At 41.1% G+C, this 26,350-nt stretch overlaps 2 protein-coding genes across 10 annotated transcripts in view; both read right to left on the bottom strand.

Annotated features, from left to right (window-relative positions):
- Window positions 1–975: 975 nt before the first annotated feature.
- LYVE1 (lymphatic vessel endothelial hyaluronan receptor 1) lies at window positions 976–16,615 on the bottom strand. Its single transcript, XM_012456670.2, has 6 exons — window positions 16,344–16,615; window positions 12,392–12,563; window positions 12,131–12,270; window positions 4,313–4,612; window positions 3,632–3,710; window positions 976–3,105 (listed from the first exon to the last, which is right to left on the bottom strand). The coding sequence occupies exons 1-6, from the start codon at window positions 16,438–16,440 to the stop codon at window positions 2,919–2,921; spliced, it is 975 nt and encodes a 324-aa protein (XP_012312093.2). The 5' UTR covers window positions 16,441–16,615; the 3' UTR covers window positions 976–2,918.
- Window positions 16,616–20,637: 4,022 nt separating this feature from the next.
- The window catches only part of IRAG1 (inositol 1,4,5-triphosphate receptor associated 1), a 158,101-nt gene continuing 152,388 nt past the window's right edge, over window positions 20,638–26,350 (bottom strand). For all 9 annotated transcript variants that reach the window (XM_064365180.1, XM_064365179.1, XM_064365177.1 and 6 more), the window contains one exon: window positions 20,638–24,146. In XM_064365180.1, the coding sequence (XP_064221250.1) occupies window positions 23,903–24,146 (244 nt within the window). In that variant the 3' untranslated portion in view covers window positions 20,638–23,902. The remainder of the gene's footprint in view (window positions 24,147–26,350) is intronic.

Genomic DNA, 26,350 nt, shown 5'->3' with positions numbered 1-26,350 from the left:
CAAGCAATGCTCTGCCTCAGCCTCCCAAGTTGCTGGGATTATAGGTGCCCACCACCATGTCTGGCTAATTTTTAGATTTTTAGTAGAGATGGGGTTTCACCATCCTGGCCAGGCTGGAGTTGAACTCCAGGCTGGCCAGTGACCTTGTGATCCACCTGCCTCGGCCTCCCAAAGTGCTAGGATTACAGGCATGAGCCACCGTGTCTGACCGGAATAGTTTACATTTCTATATTGTCATTTGCAAGAGAAGCATTGTGGTGTAGGGAAAGGAGCATGGGCTTCACAGTCACTCTGACCTTTATCATTTAACTAGACCTGTGACCTCAGAAAGTGATGTAACTTCTCCAAACATCCAATTTTCTAATTAATAAAAATGGCAGTAATTATCCTTACCTCTCAGGGAAAGTGTAGAGATTAAATGGGGCAACATGCAAAATGACTGTCACTTAGTAGGTGCTCCATAAATCAGTCCTTCCTTCCCTCCCTCCCTCCTCTTTCTTCCTTCCTCCCTTCCTTTTTTCCTTCCTTCCTTTTCCTTGCTTCTTTCCTTCCTTCTTTCCTTCCTTGCATAATGATGGAAGTTACATCCTTATCAGTATGTTTGCAGATGATATTTGGGCTACTGAGTGATTCCATGTGGCTGGGTGGGGTTTTTCTCCTCCCCACTTCCTCCTCCTTGATAGGGCACCAACCTGTTTAACAGGAGAAGACGGTAGCATTCTAATATGTAGTGTATGCCCACAAGATGGGAGATATGGTATGGGAGATCTGATTTTTTTCAGCTCACACACAGAGGGAAGACCACTACTTAGTTGCTTTCTCTCTCTTCTTCTTCACTTCCTGAGAACTGGATGAAGCTGATAAAACTTAAAGAATGACAAACCAGTTTCAAACTCATAGACCTACAGGGTCAGGCAGGTGATATACATGAGGGACATGGGGTGGGGGTGAATAACAGGCAACAGCATTATAAAGTTCATAAGAAAGGACACCTTTACTTTGGCATGAGTGTGCAATAGAGAGTCATGAGGACTGTGGTGAAACAGAAAAAGCAGACCCCATAGAAAGGGGACAGCCACTACTCAGTATCAGATAATGATCGCTACCAGGGAACATGGGTTCCCTTTATTTCCAGATCTTTCCATTTTTAGAGGGAACCCAACAATGTAAACATGTGAAATCTCTTGATTTTTCACGCTTGGCAAAGAAACCAAATTCTAAGATTATACTCTGTGGGCCAACGGAAAAAGATTATACCAGCAGGTTGTGGCGTCTGGACTAAGGGAATCATGAAGCTGTGGAGTCACTGGTGCGGGGAAGAAGATAATTAGCAGTCTAAGGGGGAGGGAAAAAGAAAGCTGGAGAAACAGGGCTATCAAAAGTGAGACAAATGAGCTATTCTGAACCTCCAGCTCCCTGGCGAACTCTGAAATGGATGGAAATGTAGAGCCAGCATCTCAAATAAAGGACTATTTAATGTGTGTGTACTTGGCCAACTTAAAATAAGACGTTTGGAGCATGAATAGCCCCACGTGATATGTGCTATTCGGTTGACATATGCTCGTATTTTAACAACCAATGTTGTCCCTTTTACTTTTGCAAACAATATGGTATGATCTGGTCCTCAGTTTAATTTTACACAAAAGATATAATACATCTATGTAAATAATAGAGCAAAAGTTTTCTAAATGCTTTAATTTTTTGTCACAAATATTTCTGTATCTCTCAGGCCCTTCTTGCTGGAAAAAAGAGAGCTAGTGATACATTTGTTAATGGCACTTTAAAAATGTGCTTTGGTATATAGAGGTAACAATGTACTTCTTAAGTATGTTAATAATAAATTAAGGTTATAATGGTTGCCATATTAGAGAAAGTGAATTAAGATTAATTTCAGCAAATATAAAAATTAGTTTGGAAGTAGATAAGCTAGGGACATCAAAACTGAAAAAATATAGCTTCCCAGATAACATTCTACTATATGCAATTTTTTGATGAATAATATTCAGTTACAAAGTGTAATACCTTGCACAGCACCTAACATACAGTAGCTATTAAGTAAATGTTTGTTGAATTTTATTACTTTTTAAACAAATTACTAATTTTCCTCAGTAGTCATTTCTGTAAGTCAGATAAAAATAGAAATTTATGAGTATTTATTTTTGTTACTTATCAAAGTATATTTCCTAGAGAAAATATCAGCAGTGGTAGCAACCAGAAAAAGTAAGTGTGTGTGTTCTAAACAGTGATTTCAACTCGGTGTGTTCAGAGAAGAACACTTCGACCCTGTCTGTGTTTACAGTCCCTGCTGACAGCGTGCTGTCGGTATCCTCAGCCTTGTTCTACTTCTTTTTTTATTTTGGCTTTACAAGGATTAGGTCTCAAGTCATGAGAATCTCCATGGCCTTCAGTTGCTAAACTTTTCTGTCATTCTTTGCTCTTACCGGGCTCAGAAGAACATGCCAGGTGGGACACGTGTTTGTCTTTCAGAGCTGAAGAAAGATTCTGAGCTATGGAATCAGCAGAGAAAGCCTTGGTCTCAGTGACTGCTCGGCTTTCAACCCACTTAGCCTCAGGCAGCCCAGAGGCCTTTTTACCACCGGATACTGATGAGATGTTTTAGATCCTTGCGCTTTGCAAAACTCCTTTCTCCCATGGGATATTATTGGGACATAGGCTAGAAAGGCTGTGGGAAGCTTTGGAGGTAGGAGGATAGGATCCAGACAGGATTGCAGTAAGAAGAAGAACGTTCTCTTTGGTGCACCTCGTAGTCCAAAGGCAGTCCTGAGCTGATTCCAGTTAGGAACCAAGGGTGGACTTTCTTCTTTGGTTCTTTGGCCCTTTTTATTTCCCCAGCTGGGACCAGTATAAGGATGATGAAAGAAACCAGCCTCAGGTGTGTCTCCTCATTTCTGTCTCATCTAAACTTCAGCTTCCAGGTATTGCATAGTAGTTTTGATCGGACTCTTGGGCTCTTCTGCATTTTTATCAGTTTTCTTTGATTCTTCATTAGGGTTGCTGTCATCGGCCTTCTCCTCTTTTACTACTTTGGTTTCAATCATTTCCTTCTGCTGATTCTTGTTTGTAAAAGGGAAGGCATTCACATACCTTTAGGAATAAATATGAAATTAAAGTGAGAGACTCTATGTAACACACAAAACAATAGATAACACTTTGTCGGCCATGGTATGTATTGGCACAGTACACTGGGTACCTTTTTTTCAGGGTGATGCTAACACACACATGCTCGAATACATTAACACATCACCAACTTAACAGATTCATTTAAATTGGACAATATGTTTGCAGTCCAGACTTTAGGCTGACCACATAACTCTTCTAACAAAAACAAAGGACCAAAAATCAAATAAAGCATATACATTTCCCCAGATGTCAATGTTTTAAATTTCTTGGTTTTCAAAGGACAATCATTGACTGATGGTTGGATGACATGCATGTGCTGAAATAGAAAAGATTGGGTGGAAGGGAGAGAGACAAGATGAGGGAGAAATTTATAGTGTAAGAGGACTGCTGCCTCCATTTTGATCAGCAAAATGCCAATAGTGTCCCTGAAAAAGCACAGGATAGAAACATGACAAAGATTACAAGACCAACAGTGTGCCAACAACCCTACCTTTTGACATAGCAATATCCGAGGCCAGCTGCAGCACCAAAGAAGAGGAGAGCAAGCACCAGCAGAGCCGTGGGGACACCTGCAGGGAACAGAGACATGGCCTGTTGGTCCTTCACTTAAACTTTGTATGTAATGCTTATTGAATGATCCAGGTGATCGAGACAGTAGATAGTGCAGGAGGAAAACCTTCTCTGTGGCCCTCTACGATGTTGGACCCACACCAGCTTCTTTGTTTCATGCTTGTAGAATCCCTGGCCTTGCCTCTCATACTCTCTCAATTCCATAAGTTGCAATATGACAGAGTTCATTTCTTCTCTATGGCCTTGAGATCTACTCTAGTCAACAAGCCTGCCTGAGAAAGAGATGACTAGAACAAAATCATAGGCATTTAGGATATGTATTTTAAAAAGAACTTCTACATAGGAACAGATAGTGGTTTATTTTTAAAAGTCTTGAATTTTCAACAGTGAAATTCTTTTATACTTATACTTTTAAGTTTAATCACTAAGGTTCTTTACAGCTCTCAGATTCTATGATTTTATGAAAGTTGAGTTTGTGTTAAGCTTTTATTAGTATTTGACAGGTTCTGAGTGCCTCATCTAGAGACAGGCAGGATTCTATGAATTGTCTGTTAGACATGAAGGTACATGCACATGTAACATAGACACAGAAACCATTTACCTCCAAACCCAACAGCTTCATTCTTGAATGCTGCTCTATTTTCAACAGATGGTTGAGTTTCTGAAGACATGGTGGTAGTGTCCATAAAGACTTCTGTGATGCAAATCAGTTTTTTTCTCCGCGGAATAGAAGTAGCAGTTGGAGCAGGAGTAGTAGTAAGGGCAGGTGTTGTAACATAAGGGGACACCACCGAATAGGTACTGTCACTGGCAATAAATTCTGTTTGTGTTGCAGTTTGAGTGTCGGATATGGGATCTTTGGTGGTGATAATTTCTGGAGTGCACGAGTTAGTCCAAGTATCTGTTGGGAGAGGGAAAAACGAAATAAAAGTATTACAACAGTCTCCTAACTGTTCTTCCTGCCTCTAGTCTTACTATACTTCCAAACCCCTTGTACTGTAGCTGGAATGGTCTCTAAAACGCAAGTCTAGTCATATCACTTCCATCCTTAGAAGCCTTCAGTGGCTGCCCCTGTTGTATGGACTACAGGGCCCTCTGTGATTTGGCCCTTGCTGACATGTCAGCGTCCTCTGCTCTCTTTCTCTCATTGCCCCTGCCATACTGAAATTCCTTGAATACTGAAATTCCTTGATATGCTTTCTCTTACATCCAAGCACCATGACGCTTTCTTCACCTTTATGACTCTTTGCCTTTCTTTATTTAGCTTACTCTGACTCGTCCCTCAGGTCTCAGATTGACCCTCTCTTTCTCAGGCAGACTTGTTGACTTGATTGGGTCTCTAGGTGTATGTTATTGTACCTCCTTGTCGCTGTTCTCACAACACTGTTCCCTACTGGACAACAAGCTTCCTGGAAGTAGAAACCTTGTCTGTCTTGGTTATTATGGTATGAGCACTGTGTGTGGCACATAGCACATGCTCAATAACTATTTGATGAATACAGAAGGAAGGAAAAGGGAAAGGAAGTAGTAGATTGGAAGACCAAATATACACATGTGCTGTCACTTCAAGACAAAGATATGCTAAGACCTGATTTTTCTGGGCTCATTTAAGAAAGGTGAATGAAAAGGGGCCAGGAGAGGGATAAGGGTTTGTTTTCCAATCTGTTATATGTGCTAGAGAGGAAAAAAGCATCTTAATCTGAGTTGACCGTGGCAGTAAGTGTTTAAATAGGTATCTCACTAAACAATGTTATCAAACCCTTGTTTATTCAGGAGAAAACTGAAGTTTAGAGAAATTGAATAACTTGCCCAATGTCACATAGCTAGTAAATGGCAGAGCCATGCAATATATTATAATATAAATTTGCATCTATTTTAAGTACCTAATTACTCATGGCAGTAGGTAGCATCATCTGAAATGTTTGCCATGAAGAAATCGTTATTCTATTAAGTTGATTCATTTTTGAAAATTAAAATAAATACCAATCCAAACAATGATACTATTGATAAAACATCTTGACCACATATGCGCTGGTTTTATACTATTCATTTTACTTTGAAAAGACCTCCATTCAAATACATATAATCCTTGACCTTATCGTCCCTGAACTCTTAACTACCTTTCTCATTCTTAGCACATGCTAAGCTCTTCCCTCAGAAAATGAATATTTTTTAGTATCAGAGGAAAGAAACATACTGAGCTTAATATACTATGTTGAAAACTGAAATTACAGAGAAAAATCAGACATGGTTCCCACCTCCAGAAGAACAGAAGATGCACTTTGAGAAAGACAGGGGGACATCAGAAGAAATGGCTTGGGCAGAGTATGGAGGATTAATGTGTTAATTTAACAAATACTTATGGAGCACTGACTCTGTGCCAGGCACGGTTCTAGGTGCTAGGAACATGGTGCCAACAAGACAAAGTGCCTTCCTTTAAGGGTCTTTCATGCTATTGAAAGGATAGAGATAATAAAAAGTAGTAATAAATAAGCCAGAAATTTCAGAGGATGATAAATATTAAAAGGAAAATTAAGCAGGAGATGAATTAGACTGATGAGGTGGATGATAAAGGACAGAGGGTGATAAGAGAAGGTCTCTTGGGGAGGTGATACTTAAGCTGAGTCTTGAATGATGAAAAGCAGCCAGTCATTGAAGATCTGGGGCAGAAGCATTCAAATGAAAGAGAACAGAAAGTTCAAGAGCCCATTTGATGGATAAGAAGGCCAGGATGGCTGAAACAGAGGAGAACATCTAATGTAGAAGAAGGAATAGAGTATCCCAGTCAATAGGAATAACATGATATGAAGATCTAGCAGTTTTAATGTGTAGTTATGTTAGAGAAATGACAAGGAGCACAGTGTGGCTGGAATGTAGGGTGTGTTGTGTGTGTAGGCTGGAAATGTGTGTGTAAATGAAGACATGAAAGACTGCAAGCAAGAGATGAGACTGGGAAGATAGATTGGAGTCAGAGTATCAAGATTTATAATTGCTATGTTAAAAAATTTGAAATTTATTTTGTAGAAGAGGAAATTTTCAGCTGGGTTCCACAAATCTCCCAAATTATATACAAAAATCCTCATATATCTCTATCCACTTTTATATGCAAAAGGCTTCACAATTTACATCATATTCTCAAATGAGGCTCTGAAGCAGAGGGGTAAAATAATTATCAAAGGAAGTGTGTGGAGGATGAGATGCAGAGTGGAGAGGGTATAGTCCAGAAGCAAAGAAGGAGGTTATTGCAATTCCACCGAAATAGGAGAATCCACAAGTATCTGGAATCCTCAAACCTGGAGATCTTCTAGGGAGAGGTGATCCTCAACCCTGGCTACAGGTTAGAATCACCTGAGAAGCTTCTAAAAACTACTGATGTCCAGGACTCACCAGGCCTCGTATATTATTGATGTGTGGTCATCATCCCACTGAAATAGCATGACTCTATACAGTTTAGCTCAAGATTTAAATCCTGGCTCTGCCCCTTATTGACTGTGACCACAGGAAAGGTACACTCTAAGCATCAGTTGCTGTTCCTGACAGTAGAAATGATACACAGGTGTCATTTTACTGAGGATTAATGCCATAGTAAATGTCTAGGGCCAAGCATAGTGTCTGGGCATAATGATAAGATCTGCAAGAATTTGTTTCCTTGGCCTCTCTGTTCATACTTGTGCCCGAGAAGGACAAAGTATGAAGGAGCACAAGCAATTGGTGGTCCCTAACTGGTCAAGAGTACAGTGTATCTCACCTGGAAGTGAGATGCTCTCTTTCCCCTTCAAACTATACATGACTTCTCTAGAATGTGCTGAGTGCTCTGATAGATATTAAACACAAGGTGCAGTGGGAGTCCAAGGAGATAGATAGGGTTATGGAAACGTACCTGGAAAAGATGGCACTTGAGATATGAATAAAGAGTAGGAGTTGGCCAGGTGATGAAGAGGATGGGCATTGTGGCAGCGGGAACAGCACAACACAAGTGGTGTGTGCAGAGCATTAATAGCACTTTGATCCCCAGACCTCACAGTAACAGCAATTAAAAAATAAAGTTAGGACTAGGAGTGGAGTTTGATTCCCTTATCTTACAAGAATAGCAACAAGAAAGACAATCAGGATAAGGTTTAGATGTAGGGTCAGGGTTACTCTTATCTTCAAATCTCACAAGATAGCAATAAAAAGTAAATTACAAAAACAAAGAAAATTAAGGTAAGGTCAGGATGAGCATTAGGATCAGGGTTAGGGAAACCTAATTCTCACCAAGATGTCAATGGACACACACACATGCACACACACATTTTGGACATCAGGCTTCTATCCTGATGATATGTCTCCATATATGTGAAACAACATATGTTCAAGATTATATACCTTAGAATTACTTAGAATAGAAAAAGATTGGAAATAGCTCAAAAGTCCATTAATAGAGGACTGGTTGAATAAACTATAATACAGCCATCCAACAGAGTACTATGCAGCCATTAATAAAAGAGAAATGTCTATATGAACCAATATGGAGTAATTCCTAAGACTTGAGTGGAAACAGCTTTGTGCAAAGTGGTGTATATAGTATGCTAGTTTTTTGTAAGAAAGGGAAATAAGGCCACATACAAACACATGCCTTTATACACAAAGCAACACAGAGGGATAAACCAGAAATGAATGAAAATGGTGGGTGGAAACTGTGGAAGGCACGAGAGTCAGATTTCTTTGAATATACTTTTTAAAAAGTACATTTTGGACCATTGAACCATGTAAATGTTTTAGTTATTCAAAAAATAAAAATAGGACAAACATCAAACCCTAAAATTGATCACAAACAGAAGTAAATAAACCTAAGTTATTTCACAATGATAACTACACAGAGTAGCACATTTTAAAGTCACTTTTACACACAATTCACTGACTGCACATCCTTAGAGGAGTATCTTTTAAGGACTAAAAGATATGCAAAGAAGTCTTAATTTTACTCAGTAAGTTTGTTATTCTTAATAATGTTGGTTTTGTAATTTTGAAACTTGTAAGATAATATATTAATATTATTTATTGTGAACTAATATTTTCATTATAAGAGAAAAGAGATACAAAGATAAAGTAAACTAACAAAGAACTCAAATTGTTAAATTTGAGTTGGAACTATCAATATAAACTCATGTACACAAAATTTTCTATCTGTCCACTGATAGGACTGAAAAGGAATGAAAACTTCAGGAGGAATGAGAACACTTGTATCCAAATCTTGGTTTCTAATTAACATTCCCCTTTAAAAGGAACTACGGCTCCTTGGAGAAATAAGTAGCTGATTCCATGCCCAAGAGACAGAAAGTACAAAGTGAGCCTGGGACATGGTATTGTACCAGGAAACCAGGAATTACCTAAAAGCAAATGGGATAAAGGACACAAAAGTCAACTAGAAGGGGCTCCCACTTGCCAGATTCAGGACAATTGGCACGTCCAAACAAACAAAAGAATAATAATTATAAAATGGATTACAAGACATTGAACACATTGAATAAGTAAAATGTATGTGCCCATGGTTGTGTAGGAAGGAGAGAAAAGGGATGTGTGTGTGTGTGTGTGTGTGTGTGTGTGAGAGAGAGAGAGAGATTTTTCGTTATCAAAGATGCCAACTAATAAATGTAAAAGGAAGGATAGATTTAGAAAAATTACCATCTTCAGTCCCCCATGTAATAACTGATTCCAGGAAGGATCATCAATGACTGCTTAAATGTCCAGGTAAAAAGTCACTGAAAATCAAGATATTTGCATGGTGTCAAAATATCCCATTGTAGATTACCTACTAATTGCAAAGGGAAAGATATAGTGTTACAGTTTCATTAGCAAGATAGGACAGTTGCCACTTTAATCAAATAATCAAAGTTAGCATAATTAATAGGGGGACATACTGACAGTAAGTGCCTTTGTTGTGATGTGATCCAAAGTACATAATATCATCTATGAAGTACTTTTGCCAAAAATATTGAACATGAGCCTATCAAGTCTCTAGACCTAACTTTCAGTGTAAGAAATACACAGAAAATGTGGCACATATACACCATGGAATCCTATGCAGCCACCAAAAAGAATGAGTTCATGTCCTTTGCAGGGATGGTGCTGGAAACCATCATTCTCAGCAAACTAACACAGGAACAGAAAACCAAACACCACATGTTCTCACTTATAAGTGGGAATTGAACAATGAGAACACATGGCCACAAGGAGGGGATCATCACACACCGGGGCCTGTTGGGGGGTGGGGAGTAGGAGAGGGATAGCATTAGGAGAAATACCTAATGTAGATGATGGGTTGATGGGTGCAGAAAACCACCATGGCATATGTATACCTATGTAACAAACCTGCACATTCTGCACCTGTATCCTAGAACTTAAAGTATAATAAAAAATAAAAATAATATCTGGAAAAACAAAAAGAAATACATGGATGAGAGTAAAAGTTAAACAAAACCATGAAGAAATAGACAAATCCAAGTCTTCTTCCTCTGGCTCTTTTCTGTTTAGTCAGAGGGCTGGGTATCATATCATCACATTGCCAGCTGGCAGGATGACAGTTAAAAAGCAAAGTCATTTGATAGGCATGGGCTGGCTATGAGGTATGCAGGCATAGAGCTCACCAATTCCCCAGCCAATGATGATAGACCAAAGAGGCAGAGAAGTGAAGGAGGATGGCAAATAAAATGTTAGGAGAAGCCCTATGTTCCAGTCTTGATTCTGCCAGTAACTGACTGTAGGACCTTGAACAAGCTAAACCCCTGTTCTGAACTGTAGTTGTTTCATCCACAAAGTGAGGGTACTGGACAGAATTTCTCCATGGGCCTTTTCTGTGCCAAAGCCCTCTGGATCAGGGAACTACTTGGATCCTATATTGCCTTTCTGGGACAGTTTTTGCTATTATTGGCTGGTGCACATTTATCTCTTGGATCTTAGAGAATGATTTTGAAATCTATCCTGTGTATGACCTCTCAGCCACCTAACCTTCAGAAGGTCAGATAGATGAGTATGTGTGAATATAATAATCAGACAGGGGTCCTTATGACAAAGTGAGAACAAGTGAGTATTTAGTAAAAGAAAAACTTTCCAAGAACTACTTAGGCGAAGCACTTGGGCTAAGGCAGCCAAGGTCTTCAAGCAAGGTTAGTGGGATGACTTCATGACTGTGAGCAAATCAGTGCTACCCTCCAGGCTTCAATCTTTTCCTTCATAAAATGGAGACTGGGTCCGGTTCTTAAAAATGTCAAATACAGGCTGGGTGCAGCGGCTCATGCCTGTAATCCCAGCACTTTGGGAGGCCGAGGCAGGTGGATCACCTGAGGTCGGGAGTTCAAGACCAGCCTGACCAACATGGAGAAACCCCATCTCTACTAAAAATACAAAACTTAGCTGGGTGTGCTGGTGTATGCCTGTAATCCTAGCTACTCAGGAGGCTGAGGCAGGAGAATCACTTCAACCAAGGAGGTGGAGGTTGTGGTGAGCTGAGATTGTCCCATTGCACTCCAGCCTGGGCAACAAAAGTGAAACTTCATCTCAAAAAAAAGTTGAATATGGCATCTGAATTTCCTCTTCTATAAAGGAATGTGGAACAATGGAAAGAGTATAGTTTCAGAGTTAGACCTGAGGCTGAACCTTTATAGTAATGAGACCTTAGACAAATGTGCTTACATCCTTTGAATTAGGTTTCTTTATCTGCAAAATGGGGATGATGAAGCATACCTCATAGAGAGGTTGTCAAGGTTCAGTGAGATAACCTAGTACAGTAAGCCCTATGGATCTGTGGGTTCCATGTAGGCATGATCAACCAACCTTGGATTGAAAATATTTGGAAAAGAAAAAAAGAAAAAGAACAATACAACAATTAAAAAAGCAAACAATACAGTACGATGACTGTTTATATAGCATCTACATTGTATTAGGTATTGTAAGTAGTTTAGGGATGATTCAAAGTATACAGGAGGATGTGTGTAGGTTATATGAAAATACTACCCCGTTTTATATCAGGGACTTGGGCATCTCCAGATTTTTGTATATGACAGGGTGCTGGAACAAATCCCCCACTGACACTGAGGGACGACTGTGCATCGCTTTGTCCATAATGGATGCATTACATACATCTGTACATTTGTTTCCTTCCCTTCTGCCTGCTTATCTTACAGGATGCATGGATGGCGGCAGTGGTAATTGAGCCTCCTGAGTGTCTTATCCTGTGTTGCCATTCAGTCATATTTCTCCTAACTTTTTCTTCTGAGGGGCATATTGCCACCCCTAGCCTGGCCAAAAGACAGTTTGGGAGAATTAGATGACTGTGGCTGCAATTGCTTCTGCTGCTGCTCAGGGTTACCCCTCCCAGACAGGTCTCAGAGTGAGAGATACCCAGAGAATGCCACGTGGAAAGGCTGCAGGTCGGACTCACCAGATGAGTTGTAACAATAGGCTGCAAACTGTCGGCTCACTGGAACTTTCCAAATCAGGACACCCATCCCATTTTTCCCACACTTGGGGTTTGGGATAATCCTAGAGATGACCACGAATCCATCTCCAACCCAGCCATAGCTGTAAAAGAATATATACTAGTTGAACAGAAAAATGATTAGAAGGCATCATTTCTATTGCTGAACAAGAATACAGAGCCAAAAGAACTCCAGCAGTGACAGTGAAACTAGCTGTTTCTCACCTGCAAGTCTCAAAGCCAGCCTTCCAGGCTGTTTCAACCTGGTCCTTGCTGGCCGAAGTTAGTCCCAGCAGTCTACAGGCCTCCTTAGCTTCTGTGAAATTCAGCTTCGGGTTTGCCTTTTTGTTCACAAGGGTGATCCCCATAATTCTGCATGACACCTGGATGGAAAGCTCTGCAAAGGAATCACACAGGTTCTCAGTTTGCTGCTGTCTTTGTTCCCAGCCCTTAGGCTCTCCTTCCTAGCAGAGCATATCGTCTTGAGGCAGCAGGAAGGTCTATCTGGCTGGGACTGGGGTTTAGAAATAACAGGACACAGACCAGGCTTTGTCCACAAGGACAGTCTGCTGGGCTAGATAGATACTTGCTCTTGTCCAAGCTTAAATCTTACCCAGTTGAAGTCTATCCCACCCTACTGCATTAAGATGTCCTGCTCAACACATGGGGGCTTTGGCTACCAGTTGCTGGGGTGCAGTCTCAGGGATGTAGTTACTACAAACCTTTCTGGAGTCTGTAAACTGAAGTATCTGAGGCTTTGAGAAAGACAGAAATTCAGGACTCTAGTTAATAGAATAGTTGGCAATACCCCAAACCAATGTGGTTTGGGGACACCACTATTTCTGAGATGGGCTGAACATGTCACACTTGTTATAGCAGAATGTGAGTGCTCTCAGTTGCAGGTCTTCCCTGGCCATTGGGGGGCAGGCTTACTCAGAAGTTCCTGGAGGAGCTGGCAGTAAACCTTGAATGGCAGAAAAGCTAAATAAAGAAAGCAGAGTTTTAGAGTCAGACTTGGGCTTAGATCTAGCATATGCCACTTGCTAGCTCTGTGACCGTAGCCTAGATACTTCATCCCTTTAATCTTCAGCTCTTTGAGCCTCCTTATTTATAAATTCAGAAAGTAACAGTGTCTACTGAATAGGGTAGTGAAAGTTAAATGAGTAAATGCTAATAAAAATGGTTAGCATAGTGCCTGCCACATGGTAGATGCTTAATAAATCATATATAACATTATCATTATCTTTAAAGCATTTTAGTTTTGGTCTGCTAATGACTGATTACCCTGTAGAAGCTGAGGCAGTTGAATAGGTAAGATATGAATAATATTTCTACTCAAAGGTTGTTGGATTTGGGAATTCTTTTGAATCCTTTTCTCTGGGTTCTGTGATGTATAGACCTGTATGAAATTGTCCAGTTGTACTGTATTCAAGTACATGATTCCTACTGAGCTTCATCCATGAACATCCATAACAGGGCATTTAAATCTCTCAAGTAATTGCTTGTACACAGCTCTGTGTATTGAATGTTTAGTCAAATGCTTTGAGCACTTTCTAGATTGATATCTAATGGAAGTTTCTTTTTGCAGATATAGAAGGAGCATTTCTAAGTCCTCCCTGTGAACCTTGCTGTGGTGGCAGATTAGGAGCACACACTCAATCATGCCTGATTCTAAAACCTCAGTTCCTTTTTTTTCCTTCTTCTTTCCCAAGAGATGGATCTTGCTATGTTGCCCAGGCTGGTCATAAACTCCTGGGCTCAAGCAATCCTCCTACCTCAGCCTCCCTGAGTAGCTGAAACTACAGGTGTGCACCACTATGGCCAAGCAAGAACCTCAGTTCTTTTTGCCTTTTCTTTTTTGAGACAGAGTCTCATTCTGTCACACAGGCTGGAGTGCAGTGGCATGATCTCAGCTCAGTGCAACCTCTGCCTTCCGAGTTTAAGCAACTCTCATGCCTTAGCCTCCTGAGTAGCTGGGAGTACAGACGGAAGACACCATGCCTGGCTAATTTTTGTATTTTTTTGTAGAGATGGGGTTTCACCATGTTGGCCAGGCTGGTCTCGAACTCCTGACCTTAGGTGATTCACTCTCCTTGGCCTCCCAAAATCCTGGGATTACAGGTGTGAGCCACAGCACCCAACCTGGCCCCCAGTTCTTAACTATGACACTGTTCTACCTTTCACAGTGCTATAAGGAAATGAACACACACACACACCCCAGACTGAACTCTCTGAACACACCATTTACCCTGAAATTTGGCTCCTTTAGCTCATGAGGTTGCTGTTGCTCAAGTCTCTTATAGCTACTTCTTTGGGAATGGATTGCAGAGGTTTATTTGTCACACTATCAAGTGGTCTTATTATCCTCTCATATTTCATTTGTACTCTAAATGCTATTATTTAGAGCAACGATAGACTTATTCTAGGTGAATAGACTTAGCTTTGAATATCTTTTCTATTGTTAACTGGCTGCTGGGACATCAGGCAAGTCAGCATTCTCATCTGAAAAATGGGGACAGATATGTCTACTTCACATGATTTTTATCAGAATTAAATTAGATAGCTTGTACCTAGCAGAGGGAGGGCCCAGTAGGAAGTCAACAGCATTAGTCATTTTATGCTTTCCTATTTTATTTAGGGATCAAAAGAGGGAGCTGGAATCTAAGGGGTACTCTAGTCACTCCATTCTTAAGATTTCTCAGGAAACAGCAAACATAGTAGAAATAGTATATGCTTAGGAATTAGATATAGGGATATGGTATCAGATAATAGCATATGCTTAGGAATCACATAGAGCTGAATTCAAGCCCAATATTTATTATGTACAGTCTGCATGACATTGGGCAAGTGACTTCACCTATAAACTGTCTTGAGAGGATTAAATGAAGTTGTGTATACACACATAGCTCTGGACTGCTATATAATTGGCCCTCAAAAATAGTTCCTATCCCCATTCACTTACCTTCATCAGCTACCTTATTCTGCAGGCATGATTATCATGACTTTTGGTTGTTTCCAAAAATGTAATTTCCTTAGGAAATTTTTTCCCTTGCTGAGGATGGTCTAGAATGTGATGGAGTCATTTTCAAAGAACAGTGTTCAATAGTTTTAATAATGTCAGCATTGTGGGGAAAAACAGTCTCCCCAGAGGATTTGAAAGAGGACCAAACTTATTTAAAAGTAACAATATTTTAAAAAACTAATCGTATAACTCTGACCTCCCTTATAAACTTTAATGCAACAATATATAAATCAACTCTGAATGTCTGTTTCTAGCATATTTTATATCTCAGGTCATCTTCCAGCATGGGAACACACATTTTCCTTTTAAAGTGCTCAGATTTTCATTTGCCCAGAGCTGCAATGAGTGATTTGTGGTTACAATTTTTTGCCTACAGTGTGGAATGAGGTTTTCACTTAGGCATCTCAAAAGCCCAGCAATCACTTTAAGTCATTCCTTTAGTAGACAACTGATGGCTAAATTTTCAAACTTATATTTTTACAGAATTTTTATCAGTTAACTTACTATTTACTGAATATTTTTTTAAAACATTGCATTTCATTCATGGTGTGATAAAACTAAAGTTAAAATAATTATGCTAATACTCTCAAAAACATAAAAATAGGCCAATTTTAGTGAAAGTTACTCATTATTCCCAAGCTTAGGAATTGCTTTAAATTTTTTACAATCGCAGTTTGCTTCTTTAATGAAATACTTAAAAAAAAAATTATTACTTCTGGATGCAATGGCTCACGCCTGTAATTCCAGTACTTTGGTAGGCTGAGGCAAGAAGATCACTTGAAGCCAGGAGTTCAAGACCAGCCTGGGCAACAAAGTGAGATCCTGTTGCTACAAAAAAATTTAAGCACCACCCACACAAAAAAGACTAAAAATCGCATGATTCCTCTTCAGTATTGTATTTCAAAATGTCCTCATTAAAAATATTCCATAACCAAAAATAAAAGTCGAGATGATACAAAGGTAAGTGTCAATCATTTTGGTTAAGTTGACAATATGGTGTAATATTTTTGGCAGAGCAATACCACCAGTTAGACCTGCTGTTGACATTGAGGGTCACCTTCATTCCCAGAAATCCATTGTCAACAGCTTAGGAGGCCTAGGACATTTTGCAAGATCTTACTTTGCTTCAGTTTAGAAATCTGGTAAGAAACTTACCTTCTGTACGCAAAGAGCCATGGACCAGGAGCTTCGTGATCCAGATAGAAGCAAGAAGCAACAGCAGGCTGAAGCACCTGGCCATCGTGACTACCATGCCTTCAGAGTCAGGGAAGCACCTCAGATGGCCACCGGTGGTATGAGAGGCAGATGCTCAATCACTAATCTGGATGAAGAGTTCTGGAACTATGGTGAGGCTCACACTCACTGCTCCACTTCATAACTGAGACATCCGGATTTCCCTGCTTTCAAGCTTCTGACTTGTCAAGGTCACTGGGGGAAATGAGTGACGTCTCTTGAACGCCCAGGCTGTACTTTGTGGATGGCCCTCTGGAAAATTTAGCTAATGCTGACTCAGAAAACACACAAATGAGGAAGACAGCACAGTGTGAACTGCTAAAGGTTCTCCCAATTCCCATATTCTCTGCCATTCCACCTCCCCTAGCAGCTCAGTTCTCACACCATTCAGTTATTGCCTGTGGAGTCCATCATTTATGTATACCTAGAAATGTCTCTGTCCCTAAAGGAGACTGAGCATAGGTTGTGCCTCTTTTCCTCCCGCAATCAGCGATTTTCCCACCCAGCTGCTTGGCCTTGTGATCTGCAGGGTATGAAGCTGAAGCTCATGAAAGTAAATGTCCATTTAAACACGGAGTCTAGAACCTTCATGCCTTCCTTCGAGTCTCCTTTTATGCATTTGAAATCTCTACACCACTACAGTGATTTCTCTTTCAAAGAAACTAGGCACATACAAACATTCACATTTACATAACACACCTAGGAGGGCAATTAACAAAATTAAACATTTACACTTTACACAAGGATTTTTAACTTTACAATAGTAATCACTGCGGGGGTCCTTTATAAAATAACTTTCTCTTAATAACTTCTTTAATATTCTGGTAGGCCAGAATTCAATTCGCACTCCACCTTTCTCGATCGATGAACGTGAGGTTTATCTGTTTTTCCTCAGCAGCGTGCACTCTGTTTTTCCAGCCGGATATTCAGGGGTGTGTGCTTCATGGTCATAATGGAGTTCTGCCTTGTGAGCAATGTCTCGAGCAAAGGTTTATGAGATTTTTCTAAAATGAATGTCTTTTATAGGAAAAATATATGGATAACAATTTTTTTTTTTTACATAAGTGGTACTGGTCATAAAGTTAGATATCTGTGTGGAAAATATCAACAACAAAAAGAGAATCTGCTCTGAACAAATGCCGGGAACTTCTAAGAGACCAGGGAAACAGCCTTTACACATCTCCAATACAGACCTCTTTACTCAGGCGAGACAAGCCCTAGTTCCTCAGATACATTCACGACTCTATCATCACGGTACCAGGAAGACAGACAGGCAGAGTCCCAGCCTCGTCATCATTATTCTTAAAGCCTAACACCATGGCTGAAAGAGAGCTAGTTTTCTAGTATTTGTTCAATTATTACAAAAAGAATGAAGGAAGACAGGAAGGGGAAAAACGAATCATGAAAGGCAAGGCTTTGTGTAAAGGGGGAGAATCAGAGTCACAGCGATCACCAGCCATAGAATTTCTGGAATACCAACAAAGAGACCTTAGAAAGGCTGCTGTACCAGCTTTCTATTGCTGTCCAGCAAATTACCATAGACGTAGTGGCTTACAACAGTACTCATTTATCATTTCACAGCTTCTATATGTCAGAGGTCTCAGTGGGCTCAGTTGGGTCCTCTGCCCTGAGTCTCATGAAACTGCCATCAAGGTGCTGGCTGGGCTGAGCTCTTACCTGGAGGCTCCTGGGGAAGAATCCACTTCCAAATGCATTCAGGTTGTTGGAGAATTCATCTATTTGAGGTTGTGGGAATGAGATCCCTGTTTCCTTGCAGGCTGTCAGCCAGGGTCCATTCTCCTCTCCTAGAACCCCTCCATTTTCAAAGAAGCAATGACAAATTGAGTCCTTCTCATACTTCTAGTCCTTCCTTCACTTCTACAGTTAGCCACAGAAAGCTCTCTGCTTTTTTAAGAGGTAGGGTCTTGCTCTGTTGGCTGGAGTGCCACCATCGTGGCTCACTGCAGCATCTACCTCCTGGGCTCAAGCAGAGCTTTTAAGGGCTCATGGGTCTACCTGGATAACCTCCCTATCTTAAGGTTAACCATACCATTGAATGCAACATAACAAGAGTGATAGCTCCTATTCAAAGGCTCCAGGGATTGGGGAGGGACATCTTTGGTGGGCTGTTCTAGAAATTCTGCCTTCCACAGTCACTCAACCTTGATTTGATTCTGATCTGCTTTCTGGGAGAAACTCTCACATCCCCTGTTTTCTGCGGCCCTTTGCACCCCTCTGGGAGACTCATTTGTATATAATCTTCCTTGTCCACATTTGAAGTGGATATTAGGGAGTATGCTCTCCTCAGGAATAGCACAGCTTTTGCAGTCTGCTTCCTGCAGGTGAAAGCTAAGATCCCAAAAGTTTTCTTATTTTTTTTAAATTTTGTTTTTAATCAACATGTAATTCTACACATGTACATTATGATGTTTCCATACATACAAGGTGTAGTGATCAGATCAGGGTAATTAGCATATCCATCATCTCAAACATTTATCCTTTGTGTTGGGAGTGTTCAGTATCTTCTCTTCCAGTTATTTGAAAATCTATGTGGTTGTTATCTATAGTCATTCTATGTGCCATAAAACACTACAACTTGTTCCTCCTAACAATATATCCTTTAACAAATCTCACTGTTTCCCTTCTCTCTTCCCTTTCCAGACACTAGTATCCTCTATTCTGTTTTTTACTTCCATGAGATCTTTTGTTAGCTTCCACGAATTAGAACATGTGATGTTAACGTTCTGTTCATGACTTATTTTACTCACATAATGGCCTCCAGTTCAACCTATGTTGCTGTGAATGACAGGATTTCATTTTTTATGGCTGAATACTATTCCATTGTGTATGTACATCATGTTTTCTTTATCACTCATCTGTTGCCGGACACATGTTAATACCGTATCCTGGCGATTGTGAACAGTGCTGTAATAAACGTGAAGGTGCAGGTATCTCTTTGACATATTTTCTTTCCTCCCAAAAGCTGTTTCCTCACTTGAACAACCAAAGGGGTTTTTAGTCCTGGCTTGTGTTTCTCTTGTAAATTCCATGTGCCAATAATCATACCCCAACTCCTTTCCCAGTCATAATTCTCAAGAATTATTTCTTGTTTCTCAACACCATACCCCTCCAATTTAGTGGTCAACACACTACGTTCATTTTAACTCAAAGGAAAGGGCCACATCTTTAACCTTGCCTTTGCCGTAAGGCTGAGTGGATCTGTTCAATTGAGAAATTGTATTGGCTCCCACTCGAAGCTCTTTTTAGTCTGTCTGGGATTTAGAAGTGGTCAGGTTTTCTCACCCTTCAGTCTTTCACATTTCTGAATACTTGATATTCTTTTTCATTTCTGCTCCCACATAGCCAATTCTTTCTTCTGCAATAACTTGCCAAAGGTAGCCAAGAGAAGTTTGCATACTCCAACACTGATTCTTTTCACCACTTCTAAAACTATAGGCTAACCATGAGATGCTTTCCAAGTTATCACGGGTAAGACGTTTCCAAACACACATTTTATTCATGACATGTGCCACCATCTTTCTAGCAATTTTGTTTCTTGCCATGTAACTGGTAAGCCAGAACCTCATATTTTGAAATTTTGCTATTAAAGTACCCAATTTATAGTTCAGCATTAGTCGGGGGTAGGCTAACAGCTATAAACATTCTGGAATCTATGTGGCTTAATACACTAAAATCTTCTTATTCATGTCACAGTTCAATATTGGGAGTGCCCATTCAAAGACCCAGCGTCCATCTAGTGGTTCTGCCATTTTCTTGGGTCTCAGTGTTCTCATCCGAATCCTTTGGCTTTGGTTGGCAGAGAAGGGAGTAAAAAGGGTATGAAGTATTGGAAAGGAGAGTTTTTTAGGGAACGAGACCTGGAAAGTGCAATTCCCCTGCAGCTAACTGTAAGAAATACCCAAAAATTGTTGAGCTGTGGAAATTGGGTTGGTAAAAACCCAGCAGACTCGATAACAGCAAAATGTGTTCATTAGAAAAATCATAGACCAGGAAGATACAGGAAACTAGGATCAGGAATGGGGAAGGAGAAGAGGAAGAGGAACTGATCCAGCCCCTGTAAGGTACCCCATACTACAACAACCAAGGGTTGGGGACCTCTGACTTGGTTCTGGGATACACTAATATATCCAAAGACATCAAATTCCAAAGATTGTAACTCGACTCCATAAAATGAGGAGGCGTTTGGCTGCTGCCAGAGGTTTGGAAATGTGCTTTTATTTTCAAACTCAGGTATGTGACACTCTACAGTTCAATGATAGCACACCTGTGTGAGGCTTAACAACATGAGGAACTGACAGCCAGTGATACAAAAATCCAGCACTCCCTTTCCATTTACCCTATCAGGCTGTACATGGGAGCAACACATATGGCTTTGTGGTAGCCAGAAAGTGAAGGTCTTTTTAGGAGGTGACATCAACAATGACACAAACACATCACTCTGCAACTGAAGGCAGGGAACCAGACTCCTAGGGCTAAGCAGAGATGTGAGACTTCAGAGGCATTTGGGGGATTTTTCTTTCAGATTCACATCATCATTAGAAATCCAGGGCCTGTTCTCTCCAGTTCACTACCGCTTGGGCAGCAACTCCCACTGCTCCAGCTGGACTTTGCTTTCCAGAAAAGTTAGACCCGTGAGTACTTTTTCAGCCATGCCCTTGTACATGTGGCTACTCTTATGCTCCCTTTTGGAGACGTCCTTTTCCTTGACCTCCCTTGCTTGCAAATGGAGTAGGGTGGGAGAGAGCCTGTGCCTGGTAGTACTCTTGCAGGCCTTTCTGTGGGGCAGCTGGAGGTGCAGGAGCTCTCTACACCTGCGTTCATGGCCTTTGACTCATCCAGAAATGAAGGTAGGAAACTTGTGACCAAGTGAACAATGGGTCAGCTGAGCCTGGCCCTTCTTTAAGGGAGGCAGAGATTGAACATTCCCCACCTGGAGTCCTGCTTCCACGGCCACTCTCTGGAACTCCATTTGCATACTGTCTTTGGCTCTGAGGGCCTCATGTAGCTAAAGCTCCTTCAGTTTTATCCAGAACCCCTGGAAGAGGCCGGGCAAACCATCCACTCATGGCCCCAAAGTCTCTCTGCCCTGCTCTGTAACTCTTTACCTTAATGGCACATCCTTGATCAACCCTGGCTTGGGCCTCTCTCAGTCATTTTCTAGCTACTGTAAAGGATGCCCCCTTCAATAAACATGCTGTTTTAAAGTGGGGCATGCTTGGGGTGAGGGGGAGCTCTCTCTGAAGGAGTGACTGCATGGAGCCTAGTCCTTAAGCTTGGAAATGGTGTTGCTAGTCTGGTCTCATTCCTGCTGTCTCACAAAGTAGACTGAGAAACAGAATAAGCTGAGGTTAAGAAAGATGTTGCTTTTTGCATTGTGGTGGTGGTGATGGTGCTGGTACTGGGAAGCATGTAGTATGTCAGCTATCCCCAGGCTGCTCTCCACCACCTTGAATGTTTGCTTGTTCTTTTAACCAACATTTAATGACACCCTCCCAAGCGTCTGCCACCATGCTAGGCACTTACCCAAGAGATGGGTAAGACATGGTTCTTGTCTTTGAGGAAAAATGCTAGCGGAGACAGATACATAAATAGGCTGTGATATACTATAGGTAAAGGTCAATAATAAAAATGTTTAAAAAGTGCCAGAAAACACAGAGGAGGGTGTGACCTATTATGCTGTGTCTGGTGAGGAGTATGGAAGGAAGGTCATCAAAGCTGGTAAGGGGATAATTTTTGTACTTGGTCAAGAAGAGTGACCTAAAGAAAAGGGAAGAACAGCTGGAGAAAAACCAGTGAGTGACGGCCCGGAGCTACGAGAGAAACTGTTTAGTTTGGGAGCCAAAGATGGAGTAGCTGATGGGCCACTTGGGGGAGTGAGACTGGAATGTGAGGCTTCCAGCTAGGAGACCATCAGAAGAGTCAAGGACAGCACAGCTCTGGGGCCAGTCTACCCTGGGGTTGAGTTCCAGCCTCATGATTTACTAGCTGGGTGTGCTTGTCAAGTTATTTGTTCTTTTTGTGCTTCAGCTTCCTTATTTGAAAATGGGAAGGGTAGTATCCACTTCATATATTTTTTCTTTTTCTTCAGGATGTAAATGAATTAACACCTATATAATACTGAGAACAGTGCTTGGCCCATAGTAAGTTGTATATGAGTTTTAGCAATGAAAGCAAACAATATCAATAACAAAACAAAAATGCAAAACAACGACAAGAAAACCCACATGGAAATCAACACCGCTACAAAACTGATGAGGGCTGAATGAAGGCAGTGGCTATAAAAGTGGGGAGAGAAGTCAAAATGGAGAGGGGAAGTGCTCCTTCAGTTTTGTGCTAAATAACTGGTGATGCTCTGAAACATCCCCAATTATACTTGGGTTGGAAATCCTGTTTAAACTGAAGCACTAAGGTGCAAGTTTACCCTTGCATGTGGTCACACACAGAGTAAGAGACCGAAGCAGAAAGCACATCTTCTCTCCTCATTCACCTGTGAGGTGGGTTAACTGTTTTCAAAGAGATAATAGGGAATAGATGGTGCTGTACAGCAGCTCAGAGTCGGCATTTGAAATGGAGACTAGTAAGTCTGCCATTGAAGCCATGAGTTTTCAGTGTTTTTCAAACATCTTCAATCCATGTGGACAGCTCACTGAGCAGGTGCCTGGTGACTGCCCCACGCCTAGTGAAAATCTGTGGGCTGGGTTGGCATGCATCTTATTTATCCAGAGGCACACACCCAGAGCACACTTTTGAAGGGTTGTTGGCTCTGTGCACATGCATGTTGTGTGTATGTGTATACACAACAGTGTGTGTGGACAGATGCATATATAATAATTCATATCTTCCCATTTCAAGCACTGAGCTAAATTCAGCCTATACTTTTTTTTTTTTCTAAGAAGCCTTTACTACTTCTGTAAAAAGAAACTCTCATTCCAAAGGAGAGGATGGGAGGCTGAAGTTATTGAAAATGAGATGGGAAATGGGAATAATAGTCACTTTGCAACTCCAAATTCCAGGTCTGATCCTCAGGGTATTAGTCATTAAGCAAATTCTCCCTGATAACCGATTAGAGAGAGGAAAAAAGAGAGTAAGCTTTTTACTGCCCCCTGCCTCCTCCTTCCCTGTGCCCTGCTCCCTACCCCCAACCACAGTGAAGATGTTTTAGTTCTCCCCAGCCATCTGAGCTAGGGGCAGGAGACCTTCCCTTCCAATAGAGTTCCTTGGTGAAGGTGACTTCTTCATCCACTGGATACTTTCCCAGGGCAGTTTCGTTGATCCTCCAAGAATATCAAGTCACTGTGTATGAATAGCTCCCACAGAAGTGCCGAGTGTTAAAAGAACCCTTCCTCATGACCTGATGGGATGGGTGGCAGCATGTCCACACCTGGGCCTGACGTTATACTTGGGGAAAGGGTGGTAGTCTGAGTGACTCAGAGCAGGGCACTGGCTAGATGTGAGGTTTCCTACTGCTCTGTAGGCTGCTCATGCTGGAGTCCTGAGCTCCACCAGGAGTCCCTCTGGGCTGCTGAGCAAGTGGATCGTCCAAGGGGCCCATCAGCCTGCTCTGCACAAGAGTTATAGGAATTGTAGAGCCCTAGCACAACAGTCAAGACCAGCATCACTGCAGCCATCATCCAGATCACTTGCCAGTGCTGACACAGTTTGGGATACATGACTTGTAAGAAATGGACCAATTCTTCAAGTTTGCTGTCAATGAAAAAAATAGGCAGAGGCTTTAGTATACTGGACACACATATGATACACAGACCCATAGTTCTCTCTGGGGATAGCTTCCACGCTGTCTTGAGCACTAATTCTCAAACTCAGCTGTGCCTAGATTGGGTTGGCAGCAATTGTTCAAAATACCCCAAGCACACTGAATGAGAATATACAAAGTTATGGTCTAGGAATCATTGGCTAAATTTTTCCAGGTGATTTTGATTCCACCAGTCCACATCCTTGATGTTGAAAGCTACATGACTAAATCATTCTACTTACTTGTTTGATCATCCATCCACACATGCCCTCATCTATTCACAGGGTGATTTCTGATATCTGCACTCTCCCAAGCCCGGGGGTACAAGATTGGCTGGTCCATACTCTCATCATCCAGACCATCATGGGACTGTGCATCTTTTTAGCACTTAGCTGCATTAGTGATCAGTTCCAAGCTCTAACCTGTCCCTTGCCTCAGATGCATAATTCATTGTTCTCAGTTCCACGTCTACCTGTGTCCAGAGAGGAAGGACTGTGCTAAACTCTAAGAAGCTTGATATCCTGTGATAAATGACAAGGGACTAGATCAACCTCAGGAGCTCATTTCAAACCTTCCAAGAGCAGGCAGAAGACTAGCGGCCTCTAGCAATCTCTGGGTGGTTTGTTGATGATATTATCTCAACCTCATTAATATTTATTCTCTAATTTCTCCCTCTTCTTCTTTTTCTTCCTTCACTCTCGCCACACTCCCTTCTTCTTTCTTTCATCTCTCTTTTCCTCTCCATTTTTGCCCCTTTTTGTTTTTGTTTCCTTCCCAACTGTCTTTCAATTTGTCATCTCTCTCTCTGTGGTATAGTGAAAAGACATTGGGCAGATGGCCTCGTTTGGCAAGTCCATTCTGGAGCTCTCTGAAGAAGCCCTGAACCTCTTCATAAGCTAGGATTTTCTACTGCTCTTAATCTCTGATCTAATTTTAAAAATATGAAAAATGAGAATACTGAGGATTCCTAAACCAAGGAGGTGGGGAAGGTGATAGAAGTGGTTTCGGAAGATCCTGAGACTCACATGCACTCTGCAATGACCAAGCCATTGGCTGAAAAGCAGAGAGCTCAAATTTAGAACCAGTAGAAAATGCGTGACTTGTAATGGATTGAAAAACTCAATAAATGCCCTCCTTAGAAACAGTCCAGATGCTCAGAGTGCCTTCCTTAGATGGTAAGGCCACAGGGAACATTGACAGGTTTCTCTTCCATGCGGGAATCCCATCAGATCATTTCAGTCACAATTAAGGAAAGCACAAAAGTGAGCACATTCGCCGATTTGAACATCATTGGCTATTTTCACAACTATTGGGAAGGGAGGGTTTAGAAGTGGAAGCTTATTTTCTTTCAGCCCTTTTTAGATTCTTTAGAGTCTATTTAGATAGAGTTGAATGCTAAAATGGAGGCTTTGGGGCTCTATTTCCATCCTCTAAAACAAGCTGCTAGAGTGGCTTCTCCCTATTCTAACCCCACTCGAAAGTGCAGCTCCAAGGAGGAGGCCGAGGTCTGGCTGTGTGACCTTAGCTGGTCACTAGTGCCTAGCCTATAAAAGAGGTTAGAAATAGATTAGAAATAGAATTTCTTTGGAAGTCAATTTTTGGTTGTTATAAGTAAACTTCTGTTTCCTGAGGGTTATTGGAAAAGTAAAGGAACCTAAATGTCATCTTAACCCCACAGAGCAGGTTTTAACAGGCGCTGGGAGAAAAGACAAGAGTTTTAGCTTGCCCCTTATGAGTCTCACTTGTTCAATGTCAGAAGATTGTGTTCTCTGTTTTAATATTATTAAGATATTGGGGTTCACCCAAAGTTTATTTAAACTGATCCTCAAGAGAGCAATATTCGTAACATAAATTGTTATGTATAACAGATAAGTGACTCTGACAAAAAGACTTTAATGTGTGATGTTGAGTCTCTTAAGTGGTCAGCAGCTGGGCTGAACCCAATGTTTTAAAAATGCACTAAATAGGACATGGAACTTTTAATAACTTCAAACCTTGCTTGTTAGTGAGGTACGGATATTTCAGGCAAGAATCATGTTTGAGAGATGGTGCGTGATAAATGTTACAGGTTCCATTGCCACGTACTGATGACCAGGAGCTGGACAGAAAGGGACCAAGCTAAGCCTTACTTCCCCTGGGTTTCATGAAATGGGAG

The sequence above is a fragment of the Aotus nancymaae genome, unplaced genomic scaffold (genome assembly GCF_030222135.1).
Source record: "Aotus nancymaae isolate 86718 unplaced genomic scaffold, 86718_ANA_hifiasm-v0.15.2.pri h1tg000059l, whole genome shotgun sequence".
Classification (NCBI taxonomy): Eukaryota; Metazoa; Chordata; class Mammalia; order Primates; family Aotidae; genus Aotus; species Aotus nancymaae.
Note: the sequence above shows the minus strand (reverse complement) of the source record. Positions and strands in the feature narration are given on the sequence as shown.